A 19,060-nucleotide genomic window follows, 5' to 3' on the forward strand; every position below is an offset into this window, starting at 1 on the left:
GCCCCTCCGGCTCCAACAGTAATCCGCAGGAGACACAACCCCAGGAGGTACCACTGAGCACAGGCCCAGGTCTGGGACACTTCCAGGTGTCCCATGTTCAGCATCCCCTGGGGGACTTGGACCCTCCCAGAGTCTGACACACATCTGGCACTTTACAGGAAATGTGTGCTCACACTTGTTCACCCAGCTCACACATGCTCACATGCATGCATTCACACACACACACACACTGTAGCAAAGGCCACCGCTTGGCTGCACCCAGCTGCTTCTGTCCCAGTCTCTGAGCTTGGAGAGTGCAGAGGGCAGGTGTCAGTTCCCACAGCATCCAGTCCAGAGTGATGAACGTGGCAGGGGGACGTCAACCTGAGGTCAAGTGCCGTTAAACAGAAGACGTTGCAGGGCATGTGGGCAGTTCCTCAAGCAGCACCATACAACATGGGGGAAGCAGGCTCCTTCTCTCTTACAGGACATGAGTGTAAAGGAAAAACTTCTTTTTCTGTACTCACAACACTTCTGACACCAAAAGTGGGGGGGTGGTTCTTATTGGTTCTCTAGTGAGAATGCTCTAGTTCTCTTTGGACACCAACTGGGTGTCCGACAATTTAACTGGATTCTAACTCTAACTGCCCAGCGTCCACACAGACCCACGGGCTGAGGGCTCAGTCCCTCAACACCACCCCCCACCCCCGCAGACGCCAATGAGGAGTCCAGGCTGTCACCTGTGCTTCTGAGCAACCAGTTGTAAGTCAGGGTTCCCACTACCCCCTCCTTGGGTTCCATAACTTGCCAGAATGGCTCACAGAACTCAGGGGAACATTTTACTTATATTTACTGGTTTATCATAAAGGACACGACTGTGGAACAGCCAGGTGGAAGAGATGCCCTGGGAAGGTGTGAGGAAGGGGTGCGGAGCCCCCACGCCCTCCCTGGGAGCCACCCTCCCAGCACCTCCAAGTTCACCATCTGGAAGCTCCCTGAACCCCTCTATTTGCGATTTGTGTGGAGGCTCCATTACAAGAACAGGGCTGATTAAATCATTGGCCATTGGAGATTAGCTGTGTCTCCAGCCCCTCCCCCTCTCAGGAGTCAGAAGTCTGAGTAGGGCAGAAAGTTCCAACCCCCTAATCACAGAGTTCCCCTGGCAACCAGCCCCCATCCTCCAAGAGTCACCTCAATGGTATAAATCCAGGTAAGGCTGAAAGAGGCTTGTTATGAATAACAGATGCTCCTCTCACCCCATCACTCACGAAATCTTCAGGGTTTTAAGAGTTCTATTCCAGGAACCAGGACGAAGACCAAATATCTGTCTCTTATTATACTATAATATGACAGGGTGGCCCGTGCCCAGGAATGCCATGTTAAGTCACCAGGAAGCGTGGTGCCTCTCGAGTGGGCAAGGAGGGCTGAGGGGCCTGGTTGGTGAGGCCTCAGATGACCACTGATCATTACAGGTGACGGTCAGGGATTCACATTGAGGGACACCTCTTCTCCACCTGGAGACACAGAAAATGCTCAGCCAACAAACTAGGAGGTGAAGCAAAAGTGACTCAGGTAATGAAAACTCAGGGCCATGAAATGGGAAAGTCAGCTACGAAAAAAGGGTGGTCGTAATGCAGAATGCCAAAGGGGTTGTCTGGAGGCCGACGCACTGAGTGGAATTTTCGCATCTCCCGTCCCTAAGATGCAAGGTTGTCCTCCTTTTCTGACCACATTCAGACAGCGGCCTCTGGTCCCACTCTGCATGCCCCCTCAACAGCAATCCCAGGCTAAAGTCTCGGTCAGTGCCATTCTCAGAGCTCTTGTCAGAGCGACGTTGGGTATGGGGGGAGGGGTGTCTCACGCGAGAAAAAGTGCCCAGCAAAGGAGATAAGCTAGTCCTGACTGCAGAGCACGGTCTCCAGCCTGCTGAAAGGGCCCCTTCTGAGACATGGGCCCCAAGAAGACAACCAGGGAAAAACCGTGGACACAACACAAATCGGCCTCCCACTTGACTCAGAGGTCACTGACCCCGCACAACATCCGTGAACCCTAGGCTAGCGCTGGTCATCTCAGTGTCACAGAGAAGCCCTGAGCATCACAGGCTCAGTTCCGGCAGGCTGGGCTCGCCCCTCCCGGAGTCCCACCAGCCGCAAGGAGCCCCGCCAAGCACAACCCCGCCCACATAAGAGCCCCGCCCCAGAACCCCGCCCAGCTGCAGCCCCAGCCCCGCCCCAGCGGAGCCCAGCCCACCACAGGAAGCTCCGCCACACAACCCCACCCACCCGCAGCCTCCGCCCAGCCAGGAGCCCGCCCCAGCCACGAAGGCCCTCCCATGGCCCCGCCCCCACAATTTCCGAATGCCGCGGTTGCCGTGGTTTCCACAGAGCACGCTCGAATCCAGTCGGCTGCAAGCCCACGTAGCTCATCCCCGCTCCTTCCCCTCGAGTGCTGGGTGCCCGAGCGACACCCCGAGCCCCCCCACCATCGCGGACCCCGCCAAACCTGGTGCACCTAACCATTAGCGACGCATGCGCACCAATGTCTCTGTGCAGAGCCGGGAAGGCCGGTGTGGGAAGGGCAGTGGAGAAGGCTAGTAGTTGCGTCACAATCACCTAAGTCTCGCGGGCGAGTTGGTTACCAGCAGCGCCGCTGGTGTAGTGGTATCATGCAAGATTCCCATTCTTGCGACCCGGGTTCGATTCCCGGGCGGCGCATGTCGTATTTTTTCTTTCCCCTCAACTCAAAAAAACCCCGAGAGATTTCATAAAGGAAAGAAAGACTAGAGGGAAGTATCCCATTCCGATGCGACACGAACGAGACTACTTTGGAGTAACAAGCGCTATGAAAATGTGCCAGGACAGCCACGGGCACGGGGTGCTGAGCCAATGGGTGCCTGTAAACCAGTCCCCCCAAGCTCCTCGCCCCGTCCCCCTGCGGAGGCCGCGGCTCGCTACCCGCCTCTGCGGCTGCGGGGCCTTTAAGGCGCGGCGCGTGTCCTCCTGGGAATTGTAGTCTGTGGGTGTGGGGGGGGGCGCCGGCTGCTCGGCGGCTAGGCCACAGCTCCCGACGGGCCCCGCGGTGCCGGACTACCACTCCCGACGGGCCCCGCGAACCACAGCACCACTCCCGACGGGCCCCGCGGTGCCGGACCACTACTCCCGACGGGCCCGGCGGTGCTGGACTAACACTCGTAACGGGCCCCGCCGCGCGGGACTAGAAGATGCTGGTGGCGGCGGCCGCCGAACGGAACAAGGAACCCATCCTGCGCGTGCTGCAGCAGTACGTGGACCCGGCCCAGCGCGGCGTCCGCGTGCTCGAGGTGGCCTCGGGCTCTGGCCAGCACACGGCCCACTTCGCGCGGGCCTTTCCCCACGCCGAGTGGCAGCCGTCCGACGTGGACCAGCGCTGCCTGGACAGGTGCGGCGGGAAGGCGGGACCCCGGGGGTGAAAATGTGCCCCGTCCCGCTGCCCTGGATCCCCACGCTATTGTGATCCCTCTAAGCCTCCCCCAAGTAGTGTTGCAGAAATGGCTGCACAGGCCACCCCACCCACGGGCTGCCTTCCCGCAGCATCTTGGCCACCACTCAGGCCCAGGGACTGCCCAACGTGAAGGCCCCGCTGTACCTGGACGTGAGGTGGGATTGGGAGCAGTGGGGCGGGATCCTGCCGCAATCTTTGGACCTGCTACTCTGCATCAACATGAGCCACATCAGCCCCCTGAGCTGCACCGAGGTCTGTGGGAGCGTGGGTGAGCTACCCAGGGGCCACCCACCTGCGTCGTGCGGCATTCCTTCCCCTGCACTGGGAGGGAGCGGGATGCCAGGTTTGCCCTGAATCAGAGACAGGGCACTCAGGCCGGGGGAGGTCAGGCTGAGATTCCAGTACTGGGCCCAGGGCTCTTTTGGGCCCTGGGGAAGGCTCCTCACTGCTCTCCTGCTTCCCGCACCTCCCAGGGGCTCTTCAGAGCAGCAGGACACCTGCTCAAACGCAAGGCGCTCCTCATCACCTATGGGGTGAGTGCTCCTGCCTGAGATGGGCCTCTCCTGGCAGGACCACCCCAGCTAGCCTTGGCTGTCCCCGCCTTTCAGGACTCCTTTCTTGTCTCCGTATTTTCAGTTGCCCTTTTCCCCAGCTTCCCATTATCACTGAAACACACCCAGGCCCTCCCCTCTCCAACACTCCTGTCATCTGCCAGTCTTTCTGCACCCCGTTGGCTCAGCAGCTGGTCCTCAGCTGTCCCGCTCTGGGAAGCAATGAGGGGTGTGTCCTTTCCATTCTGTGGGTGCCATCCTGCAAGTCTGCCCAGTGGATGACAGGGGATGGCTGAGCCTGTGGATAGTGGACAGAATCGTGTTCTCTGTCTCCACAGCCCTATGCCATCAATGGGAAGATTTCTCCCCAGAGTAACGTGGACTTTGACCTCACCCTCAGACGCAGGTCAGAGCTGGGTGGGTAGGGGGTTTGGTTGGGGGGCAGGTGGGCTGGGTAGACCCCCAGGCCGATTCCACCTCCTTCTCTCCTGCAGGAACCCAGAGTGGGGGCTGCGGGACACGGCCCTTCTGGAGAACCTGGGCCAGGCCAGCCAGCTGTTCCTGGAGAGGATGGTAAGTGGGGAGGACTGTGGTCACAGGCAGCCTCCCTGGGGACCAGGAGCAGCTTCTCCAGCCAAAGTATCTCCCCCAGGTGGACATGCCAGCCAACAACAAGTGCCTCATTTTCCGGAAAGAGTAAACCCCTTCTCCGCCATGCCTGTGTCCCTGGGACAAACCCAGATCACCAGCCCCTACCACCCTGGGCCAGACTATGGGGACTGGCCCTCCCCAGACTGGGGATTCTTAGCTAGTGGCCACAGGGCTGCTAAGAGCCTGGGAATAAAGTGTTTCCTGCTGTCCCCTTGCTGGTATCTGCCATGCCTCCTCCTGGGAGCACTCCTGCAGGGTGCTGGGTGGGCAGGCTGTGTCTCCAAGGGTTCCATTCTGGGGACAAGAAGGGTCTGGCCTGTGGGTCAGGGCTTGGGGGCATCCTGGACTCTGCTGCTCCACTCGGGCAGAGAGGGGAGGGAGGGAGGAAGGACCCAGGGGCTGCTGAGACACGACTGAGCTGGCTGCCTGGCCCTCCAGCCATGGGAGGTGATACCCACTTCAGAGGCTGGTTCTCACTGGTGCTCCCTGGTGACCTCAGACTGGAGCCAAATCCTCGTGTGGTGGCAGGACCCCCAGCACAGGCAGGTTATGAGGTCCAGGACGCTTTTATTCAGGCGGAGGGCGGGGAGGGCGGGGCGGGCCGGGAGTGGGTGGTTTGTGGGGAGGGCGGGGTGGGGCGAGTGGGCGGGCTAGTCTTGGAAGCGGTTGAGCAGCTCGCAGGCCTTCCTCTCTAGCAGCTCCGAGATCTTCTTGATGCGCTTCTCGCTGGCTGCGCGGACGTAGCTGCCCGCATCCAGCATGGCCACGCCGTCTCGCACCTCGCCCATGATGACCAGCGGGCTGTCGCCAGCCGTCACGTTGGGGCAGGGGCAGGCCCGGTCCATACCGCTCAGCGTCACCTCCAGGTACTTGGTGCCCAAGAGCCTGAGGCCCATCTTGTCATCCTTGAGCACGTCGTCCAGGGCCACGCGAGCGATGCCGCCGCCGCCGCCCGCCTCGGGCTCCTCCAGCACCTCCGTGAGCCGCCCCACGATGGCGAAGTCGCTGCGGCACAGGCTGAGCGCCAGCTTGCTCCGGAGACGGCAGGCCCGGCAGGGCGGTGTCCGCGGTACGGGGCAGGCGTCCTCGCAGCTCTCGCGGCTCTCGAAGTTGTTGCCATTGCCCTCGCAGCCGCTGTACTCAAAGGGGTGGCACTGCTGTAGCAGCGGACTGTAGGCCCAGCGCGGCTCCCAGCCCTGGCAGGGGCCCTGCACGGCCGGCAGCACGCAGGCGTCCCTGGGGCCACGGGCGCAGGCCTGCTGGCACGCCTCATAGGTCTCGAAGCCCTGGGCACCCCCGGCACAGCTGCCAACTGGGAAGGTCATGCAGCCACCCCGCTGCGGGTCAAAGTGCCAAAGGACCTGGCCAGAGGGGGTGCCGACACAGGCCTGCGTGGTGGGTAGGCATTGGGCTAGGGCGGCGGCCACTGGAGCCCCGTCCTCGGCCGGCTCCCGCTGGACCACGGAGAGCGGGAAGTCGGCCCGCAGCAGGCCAGCGGCATTGCGCGCGGTGCACGTGTAGAGGCCGGCGTCCTCTGGCCTGGCATTGTAAAGCACCAGCTGCCCGATGCTCGTGACCACCACGTTGCCATACATCTGGTCTGGCCGCATGATCAGGTTCTCCCGCTGGTCACTCTGCTTCTCCCAGGTCACAGCGGGTGGCGGGCGGCCACTGACGTCACAGTGGAGGCTGGCTGTGCCCCCTACATACACTGCCTGTGGGGAGGGGCTGCTGTAGAGGGCAGGTGGCACCAGGGCATCCCCGGGTGTCGGGCGGGCGGTGGTCTCGGGGGGCCCGGGGCTGCTGGGTGGCCTGCTGAGGACATGCTTGCAGGGCACGACGTGCAGGCGGAGGCCACGCAGGCAGGCCTCTGCATCCATGTAGCAGCGGTTGTAGTAGGTGAGGCCGTCCGAGGCGCAGGTGAAGCTGGGCTCCTTCTCACAGCGGTCACGGCAGCGGCACACAGGCTGCCCATCCCAGATGTCGCAGTCGGAGCCCTGCTGTGGGCACACGAAGCCATCACATGAGGCCGCCAGCTTGGGTGTGGCCAGGCCGCTGTCAGGGAAGCGGGCTGCCACGCAGCTCTGCAGCCCACACACGTTGGTGCAGCACTTCTCAGTGGCAGCGCAGTCCTGTGGAGGGGGCGGGAGCGGACAGCTCAGCGGACACCCAAATACCCCTCCCCCTTCAGCCCTGCCCCAGCATGCCCAGCGAGGGCAGTGGTGAGTCCCCTGCTGCCTCTCCCTGAATCTGTTTCCCCTCTGGGAGCCGAGCAGGTCTGCAGGTTTGCTTTCCATCTGGACAATGAACTACAACTGCCTGGCGCACCCATCACATAGGTCATCTCACTGGACCTCACGGAATCCTCAGACCCCTGGCCACCAGAGCAGCTTTTTTTGTTATCCCATCATACCCATGAGGACACTGAGGCTCCGGGAGGACGTAAAAGTGCTCAAGGCCACTGCAGTGGTGCAGGGCTGGGCTGCAAAGGCGGGACCTCCAAACAGGTTCCCGCCTCTCTGCCCCGCTGGACCTGAAAACAGCTAGTTGCAGGGTGGGGGTGGGCAGGTCTGAGAAGTGAGAAGGGGGCCTCCAGTTTTCAGATGTGAAGGCAAAGACGGGGCGGCTGTCCCCAGGGCCCCTCATATGGAGCACAGTGTGAAACCCCAGCAGAAGAGTGGGGAGCCTGAGGAGGAAGTGACTTCCAGGGTTGAGGGTCCCCTCTGCAGGCAAGGCCTGGGGCGTGGGGGAGGTCCTGGCTTCTCCCATGCTGACCAGGGGCCCCCAACGTAGTCTGTCTCCCCGCCCCCCAAGCTGGGCCAGTGGTGACAGTGCCTGTGCTCACCTGGTCTCTGACGCACTCACGCTCACAGGTGCTCTGGGCGTCCACCCACAGGTTGGGGCTGAGCTGGTTGGGGCACACACCCGGGTGGCTCCTGGGCCCCGGCGGCAGGCTGGCCCCCGCAGTCAGCCCAACCAGGAGCAACAGCAGCAGGAGTGGCCTCAGGGCCGGCATGGGGACCGAGGGACCAGGGGGTGGGGGGGTGTGGCCGCTAGCCCCTCCTCAGGCCCTGCCGATCCCCACTCCCTGCAGGCATCCACCCTCCCAGATCTGTGATCGGTGCCCCTGCCCCCTGCCCCTGGACTCCCCTCTGTCCCCCAAGGTTGGAGCTCACAGCAGACGCTCAAGTCTCAGGCTGGGTGGGTTCCGGGTCTCTCCGAGCTGAGTCTGTGCCTGTGGCACCGGCCCCTCCCCCTCCTGGCCCCTCTGGTCAGCTCAGGGCAGGGGGCGGGGAGAGGAGAGGAAGGCTGGGGAGGGGCCAGCGCCCAGGAGCACAGAGACACTGGCCATGAGGGTCACCAAGGGGCGGAGAAGGGCGGCTCCGGCCGGAGAGAGGAGGGGGAAACGCTGTAACCGGAGCCCCTCCTCCCTCCAGGCCCTGGGATCAAAGCTGGCCTGCAAGAGGGGGCAGGGCTGGCCAACCCCTCTGGCTCCCCCATCCAACCCTGGGCCTGGGTCTTCCCCAGAGCAGGCCAGGCTGGACTGCCACCTGGTAGTCACTATGTCCAGGCAAAGGTGCAGGGGCTCTGTGTTAAGCCCAGCAACGGTGGGGTTCTGCTCCCTTCCCAAGGAAGATTCCACAACCTTCCCCATACCCCTTCTCGTGGTCACACCGTGCCAGCAGGTCTTGGGGTCAAATCTAAACCCTTCCTGCTGGAGGTGAAGCCTTTGCAGCACAAACGTACCTGATGGGCACGGCCTGGGGGAGGCTGACGCATGGCAGAACTTTGCATTTAGAGAGCCTGCTTCCTGCCCCTTCTGAAACCCAGGCACCTGTCTCCTGGTCCAGGCCCTTCCTCAAAGGGTTATGGTGCTTGCCAAAAAAGTGGGGTACTAGAGCAGTGGACAGGGAGGGAACGGTCTGTGTGTGCTGGCCGGCACAGGCGCCGGTCACAAGGGCTGTGGACACTAGAGACGCGGTGAGGGTGTTTACTTGGACTGATCTGAATCTCAGCGGCTGTGTGTGGCCCTGCGTGGGGCAGCACAGTCCTGAGAGAGATCAAGGGCATCTAAGAGCACCCTGAGAACAGCGTGTCCCAGGAGAGCTTAAGGAACTGCAAGGACCCAAAGGTCTTCGCCTGCCCCTCCAGGCCCGTGACATTCAGGAAGGATGGAAGCTCCTCCTGGGCGTGGGGGCAGCGGGGAGATCAAACGCAGCCACCGCGAGAATGTGCTTTTCCCAGGGGTCTGGGGCCCCAGGAGTGCCTGCTCTGAGACTGGATGGGAGAGTGTCCTGTGACCCTGTGTCTGACTGGCTGACCTGAGAGGCAGGGCAATAAGAGCCTGGTTTGGTCCAAATGAGACCAAGAGACACCCCAGGTGTGGAGGACACCATGGGTCCCCTGCCCTGTATAGCCACAGCCACAGGCAGTGGTCTTCAACCGTGTGGGCTACGTTCAGAGCAACTGCCCCCCTAACCCCAGCCCTGCTGACCTCCAGGGCGTCTGCCGCACCCCTGAGCTGAGCCCTACATACCCTTTTAAGTGGGTGGCTCTCCCACGGAGGGTGCTGGCCCCAAGGCCTGGGTTCTCAGTTGTGGTGAGTCTCGGGGGACAGTTCTTCTGGTCCACCACCTGCTCAAGCAGCAGAGGGAACCTGGTAGGCCCTGCCCAGGACACTAGTGAGGGCTCAGTATCCCAGGTTCTGGCCCTGGGGGCAGCAGGCAGCAGATGCTCCCAGCGGCCATGGGTTGAACTACTGCACAGGCAGGAACAGCTGGGGAAAGCTGCTTCCAGGTCCACCTAGAAACGCAGGGAGGCCTGAAACCCTTCGGAGCTCAGCAAGGGAGTCATGGGGGATGGAGCAGGAACAAAGCAGCCCTCTGCAGTGCCACCCCTCCAACCGCCACTCAGCCCAGTGGGTTAAAGCCAGACTTTCATTCACTCACAATGCAACCTGGAGGCCAGAGCTGAATTATGTTTACTACACAAAGAAACTAAAACTGTCCAAAACGAGCCCAGGAATAGTGCAAGTGTGGACAGCAGCAAAGGGTAGTGTTGATATGGTGAATGCAGGATCGTCCGTTTCCTCAAAACAATGTCCAAAGAAGGGGCTCCTGCTGGCAGGACAGGATGGGTGGGGCCTCCTCTGCCCACCCAACCCTGCTGGCAGCCAGGCCTCAGCCAGGATCCTGCTCACAGGCGCTGCAGCCCCTCCCCACCTCACCTCCTATAACAGCAGCCCTCGGGGCACCCACCACAGAACAGTCCCGAGCAAGGGGGTCACAGGCCAGGGAGGGGCCCGTGGGCAGGAGGTAGAGTTGAGCACCAGTGACCTGTGGCCACGTCACCAGCCAGGTGGATGGAAGGAGGCCAGGCCTCCAGCTCAGGCTGGCCGGTGGGTCCTCGAGGAGGGGCTCAGCGTCCACCACTAAGAAACGGGTGAGAAAGGTTTTGGTGACATGTGACCTCACAGAGGGGTGCAACTGGGTGAGGAGCAGCTATGGGATCACACCCAAGGTCAGAAGACAGAAGCTGGCCAGAGAAGGGTCTAGACACCCCAGGAGGCAAGTGGGGCAGGCTCAGTCCAGACTTGCCCAGGGCCTGGTGGCCCCAGTGAGCACTGCCTACAAATAGCTCTGTGTCAACTCGGAGAGACGCCGAGCCAGTTTCATGCAGCAACAGATGTAAACGGAACTGAAGGTGCAGAATCACAGAACGAAGGTTGATGGCCCCCACGTAGGGAGAGAGGGAGCTGGGGAGGGACGTGGGGGGTGCACCCCGCTTCCCCTTTTCCAAGCAACGTGGGAACCTGCGAGTCGCCCCTGGCTCTGAACCCCGTAGCTCCATGACACACACGGATGTCATCCAGGAAGGCCGGCGGGAGCCCTGGAAACTGCAGCTCCACCACGCAGACTACTGGGGCCCGCACCCTCAGCACATGGCGGGCACACTGACCACCATGCTCAGAAAGGCCAATGCATGTAGCTGGGGAGTCCAAGATTGCTGCCCAAAGCTTCCACATGTTCTCCACTGGCCCCCACACAGCCCATAGCCCCATGTGAAGTGTTATGTGAATTCAGATTCAAGCCTTGATGGTGGATTCTTTCCCATCTTTGCCTCAAACACCTCCTCTCTCCCAATGTCCCAAAGCTCATCCCCTCAGCTGTCATGGGCTCACCGCGTGGTTGCACGGAGGCTTCCCTGCTGGTCCTTTAAAAATGTACAAAAGGGGTGAACCATCTTTTACATAAATAAGAAAGGGAACCTGGTCTCCCAGTCCCCAGGGACAGCCCCCTCACGGCTGGGGCCAGGCAGAGCCGCCTCCAGGGGTCTTCTCAGCCACACCTCGGGGTCCTGGGCGTGATCTGCCACCATCCCAGCAGCATGGCCCTCCACTGTCCTGTGGAGCTGGTCTGGCTGAGACCACCAGCCTACTAGGGGCATCCCCACGCTTCCCAGGAGGGACTGTGTGGCCAAAGTTTTCCCTGCACACAGCGCTGGGCCCAGCGCCCAGCCAGGAGCACTCCCCAAGCGTGAGCCCTCCCAGAGTGCATCTGGATGGGGCACAGCCTGCCGAGCTAGGAGATCTTGCAGTTGCTCCGCGAGCAGTTCTGGGGTGGGCTCTGGGGTGGTCGGATGGACTTGGACCGCTTGAGGCTGTTGCCCTTGCTGCCGCCGCCCCCTGCTCCAGTAGCCAGTGAGTAGGAGCGCCCGTGCATCATAACAGCGTTCATGCCATTGGCCATCGAGAAAGACTTGAGGTGGCTCTTGATGGTGACAGGAAGCGGGAGCTTGTCGATGAGGTGCACGGGGGTGCAGGAAACGATGGCCCGGCAGCAGAGGTCCTGCAGACTGAACACTGCAGGTGGGGGTCAGAAGATGGGGGGGCGGGGTCAGACCGTGGGGAGGGGATCAGACCATGGGCAGGTGGGCGTGAGGCGCGGGTAGATCTCGGTGGCCAGTGGCAATCTCGCCAGAAGGTAAGCACAACTGACGCCTAGAAGGGGCTGGGGATTGGGGAGGTCTGCAAAGCTCCCAGGGCTCCTGAACCAGAAAACCCCCGGACCCTGCTCCTGCCCCAGGCATGCAGAGAGCAGCCACTGGACGCCCTGCTCCCGTTTCATCCCCGGAGCCACGGCACACTGAGAGGTGCCCTGGGAGACCCTGCAGGGCTCGGCGGCTAGACCTCCAGCCCCTCAGCCTGGGCGACTACTGAGCTTCCCTGGCCGCCTTGGCAGCTCTGTTCTGGTGGGACTGCTGAGTCCAAGGGCCTGGGAGGCGGAGCCTGGAACCTGTCCGCCTGCTGGGGGTGGGACAGGTCAGTCACGGCCCCGCCCCTCCTGAGCCACACCCCCAGCCCCACAGCCGGCCCCGCTGGGCACACTCCTCACCTCGGTTGGGCCTCCAGATCTTCTCCATGCCGTGCCGCATAAGCACGATGCGGGACAGCTCAGTGAAGGACTCGATGACGTTGAAGTTGCACAGTGGGCTGACCTCGAAGAAGGTCATGCAGTTCTTCTCCGCGTAGGCACGCGCCTGCTCTGTCGGGACTTGCCGCTTGAAGGCCAGGTGCAGCCGGTTCCCAACCAGGATCCGGGGGACCCCGGGTGCATGCTAGGTAGCGCACAGGACTCAGCAGAGGCAAGAACGTGGGACGCCCCCTCTCTGTGCTGCCCCCCCGGGGGGGCCCTCTGTCGCTTCTCTGATGAGATGGGGCTCCTTGGGGCACAGGACCCCACTGGGAGAGTGCCATAGCAGTCAGTGCATGAGAAGATGCAGAGCTGGGGCACAGGAGGGGCTGAAAATGGGGGTAACAGAGTCTCCTCATGGGGGATGTGAGCGCACATGCTGGGGAGGGGGTGACCCTGGAAGGGGGTGTCCACAGGAGCACACCTACCTCATCGATCTCCTTGATCCACCGGTCAATGCCGTCGAAGGACCAGCGGTTGGTGATGTCATACACCAGAAGGATCCCCTGCAAGGGAAACGCGGGCATTACGAGGCCCAGGGGCCGCCCGGATGGAAGGGGTCTGGTTCAGGCTTGGCCCTACACCGCTCCCTCCCAGCACAGGCAGGGCCAGGGACACTGGGGCACCAGCCAGACAGCTGTCAGGTGGACCATACAGTTTACTCAACAGGTGGCATCGCGGGAAATGTGCTTTGAGCTTTCCTCTTTGCGTTTCAGGGCGGCTCTGTGCACAGGGTTCAGCTAGCCCTGTCCCTGTCTCCTCACCATGGCCTGGCCCTGTGGCCCTGGACGCTGCCTGTGTGTGTGGGCTGCCTGACTGTCAGGGATCTCGTGGACTCAATACTGCCTCCTCCCTCCCCCTGAGGACTCAGCTGGGGCAGAACTGGCATTTTTTCAGTGTCTTTCAAGCACTGAAAAAGTCCTCCAAGCACGTTGTATTACCCTGTGATCATTTAAAAGTCACTCGACCTAAGACAGGTGCACAAAGGACCACGTATGGTGAGGGGCTGTATCGCCACACTACCCAGCAGTGCATTCTTCCCGGGGGGCACCGAGCAGAGGTGTTTCTAAGTTTTCCAACCCACACTTGCTGAGGACTCCAGTCACTCTGGCAGCTGCCCCCACAAGCCGCACAGAGGGCGTGCTGCAGGGACTTTCCTGTCACGTTCCTTAGAGACCAATTACTCCATCTGCTCAGCTCTCCTTGTCGTCTGTGCCTGGTACATCTCAGCGGGGACCTGTCACAAGCCTCAGGAAGGCAACTCCAGCAAGTGAGTGTGGCCCCCAAGCCCACTCTGGCCTTACATCCCACCCTGAAGCAGTCTCCTCCAGAACCCAACCCCAAGCAGGACTCACACCCCTCCCCATCCCAGGAAGTCTTCTTCATTCAGTCCACGTCTCTATCACACACAGGGGAGGAGAAAAGTGCAGCTGAGATGGAAGGAACAGGGCACCCTCCATCTCAAAATGAGGAATTTTAAAGCCTTTCCCCTTAAAAATGTCCTTCAAATTCCAGAAGATGAGGTCCTGTTAAGACAAAGGTTGAGATTACTTTAACCCATCCTGGTGGCTCCTGCTCCCTGGATGGAAAGTCTTGCGCAGAATAGGGCGGAGCTGCCTGCTAGGGAGGAATGCCAGGCCTGGAGGGGAATCGGTTGCTGTGGTGGTCGACAGAGTACACTGACAAGGAATTCATCCTGTTCCCGGGGGCACAGGGACCAAAGCCCTCTCCCTTGGTGTTGGGATGGGGGTAGAGCCACCCGCCTTCCAACTTGGAAACCCCCTTCTAAGAAATAATTGAGGACATATCTAAAGACCAGCTTTGCCAGATGCTCATCACGGCATCGCTCGTAAGACAAAGAGCAGGAAACAAACTAAACATGTGGCCCCCAGGGCTGCTGAGCAGTCCAGCGAGGTGCAGACTCCCCTGGCAGGCAGGCAGGCGATGAAAGTAAGGGTTCACTTGAGAGCACCTGTGCTGATCACATGCATAACAGACTGCAAGGTGACAAACACGGATCCCAAATGTTACAGACAGGGCAGTTTTTTAAAAAATACAAGTATAGGGGCTTCCCTGGTGGCACAGTGGTTAAGAATCCGCCTGCCATTGCAGGGGACATGGGTTCGAGCCCTGGTCCGGGAAGATCCCATGCAGCGGAGAAACTAAGCCTATGCGCCACAACTACTGAAGCCCGCGGGCCCAGAGCCTGTGCTCTGCAACAAGAGAAGCCACCACAATGAGAAGCCTGCACCCGCAACAAAGAGTAGCCCCCACTCACTGCAACTAGAGAAAGCCCGCGTGCAGCAGCGAAGACTCAACGCAGCCAAAAATTAAATAAATGAATAAATTAATTAAAAAAATACAAGTATAAGCACTCCACACACCACACAGAAAAGGTTTCCACGGACGTGACCACACATGGAAGGGCTGGATGGTGACTTACTTTCTTGCTTATGCTTCCTATGTAACATTATTAATTTTTTTATTTTTTGGATTCTACCATCTTTATTAACCTATCAATGTTACATTTTATACATAATATCTAGTTGTGTTCTCAAAGGGATCTACTTTAGGGGACTTCCCTGGCGGTCCAGTGGTTAAGACTCTGCGCTTCCACTGCAGGCGGCATGGGTTCAATCTCTGGTCAGGGAACTAAGACCCCACATGCCGTGCAGTGAGGGGAAAAAGAAAATAAGGATCTACTTTAGTACATTGTGTTAATAGTAAAAAGTCAAGTAAGATGGCTGAACTTCAACCTAGCATTTATTTTTTAATAAATTTATTATTTTTTGCTGCGTTGGCTCTTCGTTGCTGCATGTGGGCTTTCTCCAGTTGTGGTGAGCGGGGGCTACTCTTCGTTGCGGTGCGCAGGCTTCCCATTGTGGTGGCTTCTCTTGTTGCAGAGCAAGGGCTCTAGGTGTGCGGGCGTCAGTAGTTGTGGCTCCTGGGCTCTAGAGCGCAGGCTCAGTAGCCCTGGTGCACGGGCTTAGTTGCTCCGCGGCATGTGGGATCTTACCGGACCAGGGTTCAAACCCGTGTCCCCTGCATTGGCAGGCGGATTCTCAACCACTGCGCCACCAGGGAAGTCCCCAACCTAGCATTTTAATATCCTCTGGACAAGGTAAGCTAGAAAAGTCAATCACTTTGCGCACATGTAAGAGTAGTGTTCCAAAATGACTAGGAAGCTGCTACTTTTAAGCAGGGGAGGAAAAAAACCTTTCATTTTGGTCTTTTATTTCCCCAGCAAATTATACTTTCAATTAACAGCAACAATGATATCATAAAAAAAGGCTCTGCTTTTTTTTTTTTTTTTTTGGTACAGGGGCCTCTCACTGCTGTGGCCTCTCCTGCTGCGGAGCACAGGCCCCGGACGTGCAGGCCCAGTGGCCGTGGCTCACGGGCCCAGCCGCTCGGCGGAATGTAGGATCCTCCCGGACCGAGGCACGAACCCACGTCCCCTGCATCGGCAGGCAGACTCTCAACCACTGCGCCACCAGGGAAGCCCTATGCTCTGCTTTTTAAATTTCTGTACTTCAGTACGAATTAAAATAGTAGTATTAGAGTCTTTTGGGAGTGTAACGGAGCCTCTTTATCGATAACCTGGTCCAGGTTGGGTATAGCCCTAACTGAAGGGAGGACGGCTATGTGCATAAGGATTAGACCCACTTGGTCCTTCCAGGAGGTAGAGTGAAACCTGGTCTTGGTTGACAGGACCCGGGTTGGCTTGGAGCCATACTGGGTTGTAAGGCAGGGGCCACAGTGTAACTAGTGGGTTGAAAGTCTATGGAGGGTGGGTAACTGCTCGCCTGGTACTGCTGAGCCGGGTGAGCAGGCAAGTTGCTGAGACTGACCAGAAAAGGCAGGAGCCGGTACCTGAGAAGTTGGTTGCTGGCCATGTCCCTGGAACTGCTGAGGCTGTTGAGGTGCATTTGGCCGATACAGCCTGAATACTGAATACCATTCTGCTGTAGTGGCTGGGAGGTGCCTGTGGCTGCTGAGTGCCATGGCCGGCCTGCTGCAGGTACTGCTGGCACATCTGACCTTCACTCTGACCTGCTTGAGTCTGAGCTCCTGTACATGGTGGCTGCTGTGGCTGAATTCCTGGTGGGTAAGCTGCAGAGGAGGCAGCAATGCTGTTGCGAGTTCCTGAGCAGTCTTCTTTCTGCAGGAGCACTGGGTGGCCCTGAAACGTGATCATCTGTTAAGCCGAACACTGACAGGACATTTTTATTGATTTCACCTTGGTTTTTTTTTCTCTTCTTAGATATTTATTTATTTAATTTATTTATCTGACCACGCCGGGTCTTAGCTGCGGCATGCAGGATCTTTGTTGTGGCATGCAGCCTCTTAGTTCCCGACCAGGGATCAAACCTGGGCCCCCTGCATTGGGAGCATGGAGTCTTAACTCATTACGGACCGGAGGATTTTTGCAGAAACTTAACGCCTGTGGCTGGCGATTTTTAGTTTGGCCGGCCAAAAAGTTAATTCTTCTATTTCACTAACACTTTGTGGGTTATCACATTCAATAGTTACACCTGACACACCTGTAAAGTCCTCTAATTTTCAAGAAATGTTGTCTTCGATCCACTTTTCTGCAGAAGCAAAGGAGTTTCATGTTCACTTTCCGTATCAGAATCAATCACTAAAGTTTTTGGTCTTTTTGTTGGTCTACTATTCACATCGTCTGAATCAGAACTATAGTCTGAAGAACTATCATCTTCTGAGACACTAGGGTATATGTCGCTTGGACAATCAGAGAAAGCATCTGCATAAAATTCACCGAAATATTCTACTTCACTCAAAATTTCGCGATGCGTCATTTTTGAAAATTTTACATTTATAATATACACAAGGTTGGAACAAAAACCTAACGGAGCAAAATGTGAATGAAAACGACAATCGTAAGTTGTATAATGAACCCATGATCAATTTTAAGCTCTAACAACTTTGCACGCTGATGTTAATCGTATCACTCTCTAAAAACATATTGATACATCTCCGGGCAATAATGTGTTAACCACTTGACCACCAAGGAAGTCCCTCACCTTGGTTTTTGAAAGGATCAAAAGCTGACATACTTGCTGCCATAACCTGAGTAGACTGTTTTCCAGAAGAATCAGAAGCAGCAGGCCTTTTTTTTTTTTTTTTGCGGTACGCGGGCCTCTCACTGTTGCAGCCTCTCCTGTTGCGGAGCACAGGCTCTGGACGCACAGGCTCAGCGGCCACGGCTCACGGGCCCAGCCGCTCCGCAACATGTGGGATCTTCCTGGACCGGGGCCCGAACCCGTGTCCCCTGCATCGGCAGGCGGACTCTCAACCACTGCGCCACCAGGGAAGCCCAGCAGGCTTCTTTTTTTAATGTCCTTTTCTAGCAGCAGGCTTTTCTTCCCTACCATTCACAGTATCACTTTCAGGAATGTTGGTGGATGGTCCTGGTTCTCCAGGTGGTTCCAAGCTATCCAATAAGTGATTCACTTTATTTAGAAGCTCCATCAGTTCTCGATGAAGGTATTTCACCTGACTTGATTCAAGGGGTGTTGGTTGGCAGTTAACAAATAATGTCGGTTTCAGTATCCTACTACACTGAATTGCAAAGGAAAGGTCAGAACTATCAAAAACTGTTATAAGATCTCCATCTTCATGTTTATATTTTATTGTAATTTCATCATTACTCAGAAGTTTTCCTCTGAAGAGTCACTGCATCATTAGCACTAATTCATCATAAATATTATCTTCATTATGAATGGGAATTCGCTGAATATCCTCCCCAAGTTGAGCTTTGATGATTAGCTTCCCACTCAGATTCAACTGCCCAATCATGGTGGACTCCAGGATGTTCTATATATAAAAGTCTAGAGAAAGATGGTTTGTCCAGGTCACTGCTGCCGCCCCTCCACAGGTCTCCACTGATCAGATCGGTGCGAGGCTGCCACTGCTGGACTCTGGGGCATTGGGGGAGGGCTGTGGTCACAGCCCACTTGGTTGCCCTCCCCAGGGCCGCCGCATCTTGCTGGCAGGCTCTCACGGGCCCCGGCCAATCACACAGACCCACCAAGCCTAGCGAAAGCTCGGGCCAGTACTGGCAGGTGGGGAAAGAAGAGGGGCGGGCCTAAAAGCTCAAGCAAATGAGGAGAAGCCCATTTCTTGGGTTCAGGCTTCAACTGCACCCTGAGGCTGTGGAGGAGCCTGCCCTTGGCTGCTCCCCCTGGCTGGCACCAGCCTCTGCCCACCACCAACAACCACCACCTAAGTCTGACAGGGCAGGGTGATGACAGAGAGGTCACAGGAGGAAGGACACAGAGCTGGTCACACTGCAGACGGGGACCAAAGTGATCATGGGCTTGGCAGGGAAAAACACCTAGGGTCGACCACAGGTGGGATAGTTGAGAAACCAAAATGAGGCTCCTGGTTACCAGGACTACCCCCTCAAAGGACTCCAGAATCAGCTGTGTATCTCAAAGAGCCAGAGGAGGGGCAAAGAGATTCTCACTATATTTCTTTTCCTTTTTTTTTGCTTAGCTTTTTAAAAGTTAGTAAGTACTCTAGGGTATAAATAGAAGCTCTGGTCCCTTAACCCGCCCAGGAATCACCTGTCTTTCAAGCATCTCCCAGGCGTTTCCTGACCCGGACTGGGTCATGGTGCAAACCGCCTGGCACCCGCAGGGCCCTTCCCCCACAGCGGCCAGCACCTCATGCCAGGCTCATCAGCTAGCACTGCTGTTGGGTTTCAGGTAATGCACCTAATTTTATTACAAACATCAGCGATGAACCTCTGAGTACATACATATAACTCGAGCTGTAAGAGAGAATCTCTGGATGTGGAGCTTGGGCCTAGGAGTGCACACCCTTATTGTTGCCAAGGTGATTTATTGACCTTATACACCAAAAAAACGCACAGGTTTTAGGTATGAACAGTTTGATGACTTT

The 19,060-nt window shown here is 58.0% G+C and overlaps 3 protein-coding genes and 1 non-coding gene across 10 annotated transcripts in view; 2 read left to right on the top strand and 2 right to left on the bottom strand.

Moving 5' to 3' along the window:
• Positions 1-2,622: 2,622 nt before the first annotated feature.
• On the top strand, positions 2,623-2,693 carry TRNAG-CCC (transfer RNA glycine (anticodon CCC)). Its single transcript has one exon. It is a non-coding gene; the product is annotated as a tRNA-Gly (tRNA).
• Positions 2,694-3,084: 391 nt separating this feature from the next.
• Positions 3,085-4,872, top strand: METTL26 (methyltransferase like 26). Of its 5 annotated transcripts, XM_067707222.1 has the most exons (6): positions 3,091-3,396; positions 3,549-3,711; positions 3,933-3,992; positions 4,349-4,416; positions 4,505-4,583; positions 4,663-4,872. In XM_067707222.1, the coding sequence occupies exons 1-6, from the start codon at positions 3,200-3,202 to the stop codon at positions 4,708-4,710; spliced, it is 615 nt and encodes a 204-aa protein (XP_067563323.1). In that variant the 5' UTR covers positions 3,091-3,199; the 3' UTR covers positions 4,711-4,872. The 5 variants fall into 5 exon arrangements, with proteins under 5 accessions (XP_067563327.1, XP_067563325.1, XP_067563324.1 ...); XM_067707224.1 differs by lacking the exon at positions 3,933-3,992 and having other exon boundaries at positions 3,089-3,396; XM_067707223.1 differs by lacking the exon at positions 3,549-3,711 and having other exon boundaries at positions 3,089-3,396.
• A 332-nt stretch (positions 4,873-5,204) lies between these two features.
• WFIKKN1 (WAP, follistatin/kazal, immunoglobulin, kunitz and netrin domain containing 1) lies at positions 5,205-9,478 on the bottom strand. Its single transcript, XM_067707218.1, has 2 exons — positions 7,507-9,478; positions 5,205-6,793 (listed from the first exon to the last, which is right to left on the bottom strand). The coding sequence occupies exons 1-2, from the start codon at positions 7,675-7,677 to the stop codon at positions 5,312-5,314; spliced, it is 1,653 nt and encodes a 550-aa protein (XP_067563319.1). The 5' UTR covers positions 7,678-9,478; the 3' UTR covers positions 5,205-5,311.
• Positions 9,479-9,624: 146 nt separating this feature from the next.
• Positions 9,625-19,060, bottom strand: part of RAB40C (RAB40C, member RAS oncogene family) — a 30,723-nt gene continuing 21,287 nt past the window's right edge. For 2 of the 3 annotated variants that reach the window (XM_067707220.1, XM_067707221.1), the window contains exons 4-6: positions 12,562-12,639; positions 12,056-12,278; positions 9,625-11,523 (exon numbers count right to left, since the gene is read on the bottom strand). In XM_067707220.1, the coding sequence (XP_067563321.1) occupies positions 11,243-11,523; positions 12,056-12,278; positions 12,562-12,639 (582 nt within the window). In that variant the 3' untranslated portion in view covers positions 9,625-11,242. Of the gene's footprint in view, positions 11,524-12,055; positions 12,279-12,561; positions 12,640-16,006; positions 16,317-19,060 lie in introns of all 3 variants that reach the window. The other variant, XM_067707219.1, reaches the window with a different exon arrangement.

Source organism: Pseudorca crassidens, chromosome 15, assembly GCF_039906515.1.
Source record: "Pseudorca crassidens isolate mPseCra1 chromosome 15, mPseCra1.hap1, whole genome shotgun sequence".
Lineage (NCBI taxonomy): Eukaryota > Metazoa > Chordata > Mammalia > Artiodactyla > Delphinidae > Pseudorca > Pseudorca crassidens.

Bases quoted from the DNA above. Each gene is read 5' to 3' on its own strand.
- METTL26 (XM_067707222.1), top strand. From the start codon at position 3,200: ATGCTGGTGGCGGCGGCCGCCGAACGGAACAAGGAACCCATCCTGCGC. The intron at 3,397-3,548 runs GTGCGGCGGGAA...GCCTTCCCGCAG, and splicing joins GACCAGCGCTGCCTGGACAG to CATCTTGGCCACCACTCAGG. The intron at 4,417-4,504 runs GTCAGAGCTGGG...TCTCTCCTGCAG, and splicing joins GACCTCACCCTCAGACGCAG to GAACCCAGAGTGGGGGCTGC.
- WFIKKN1 (XM_067707218.1), bottom strand. From the start codon at position 7,677: ATGCCGGCCCTGAGGCCACTCCTGCTGCTGTTGCTCCTGGTTGGGCTG. The intron at 6,794-7,506 runs GTGAGCACAGGC...CCCCCTCCACAG, and splicing joins GTGAGTGCGTCAGAGACCAG to GACTGCGCTGCCACTGAGAA.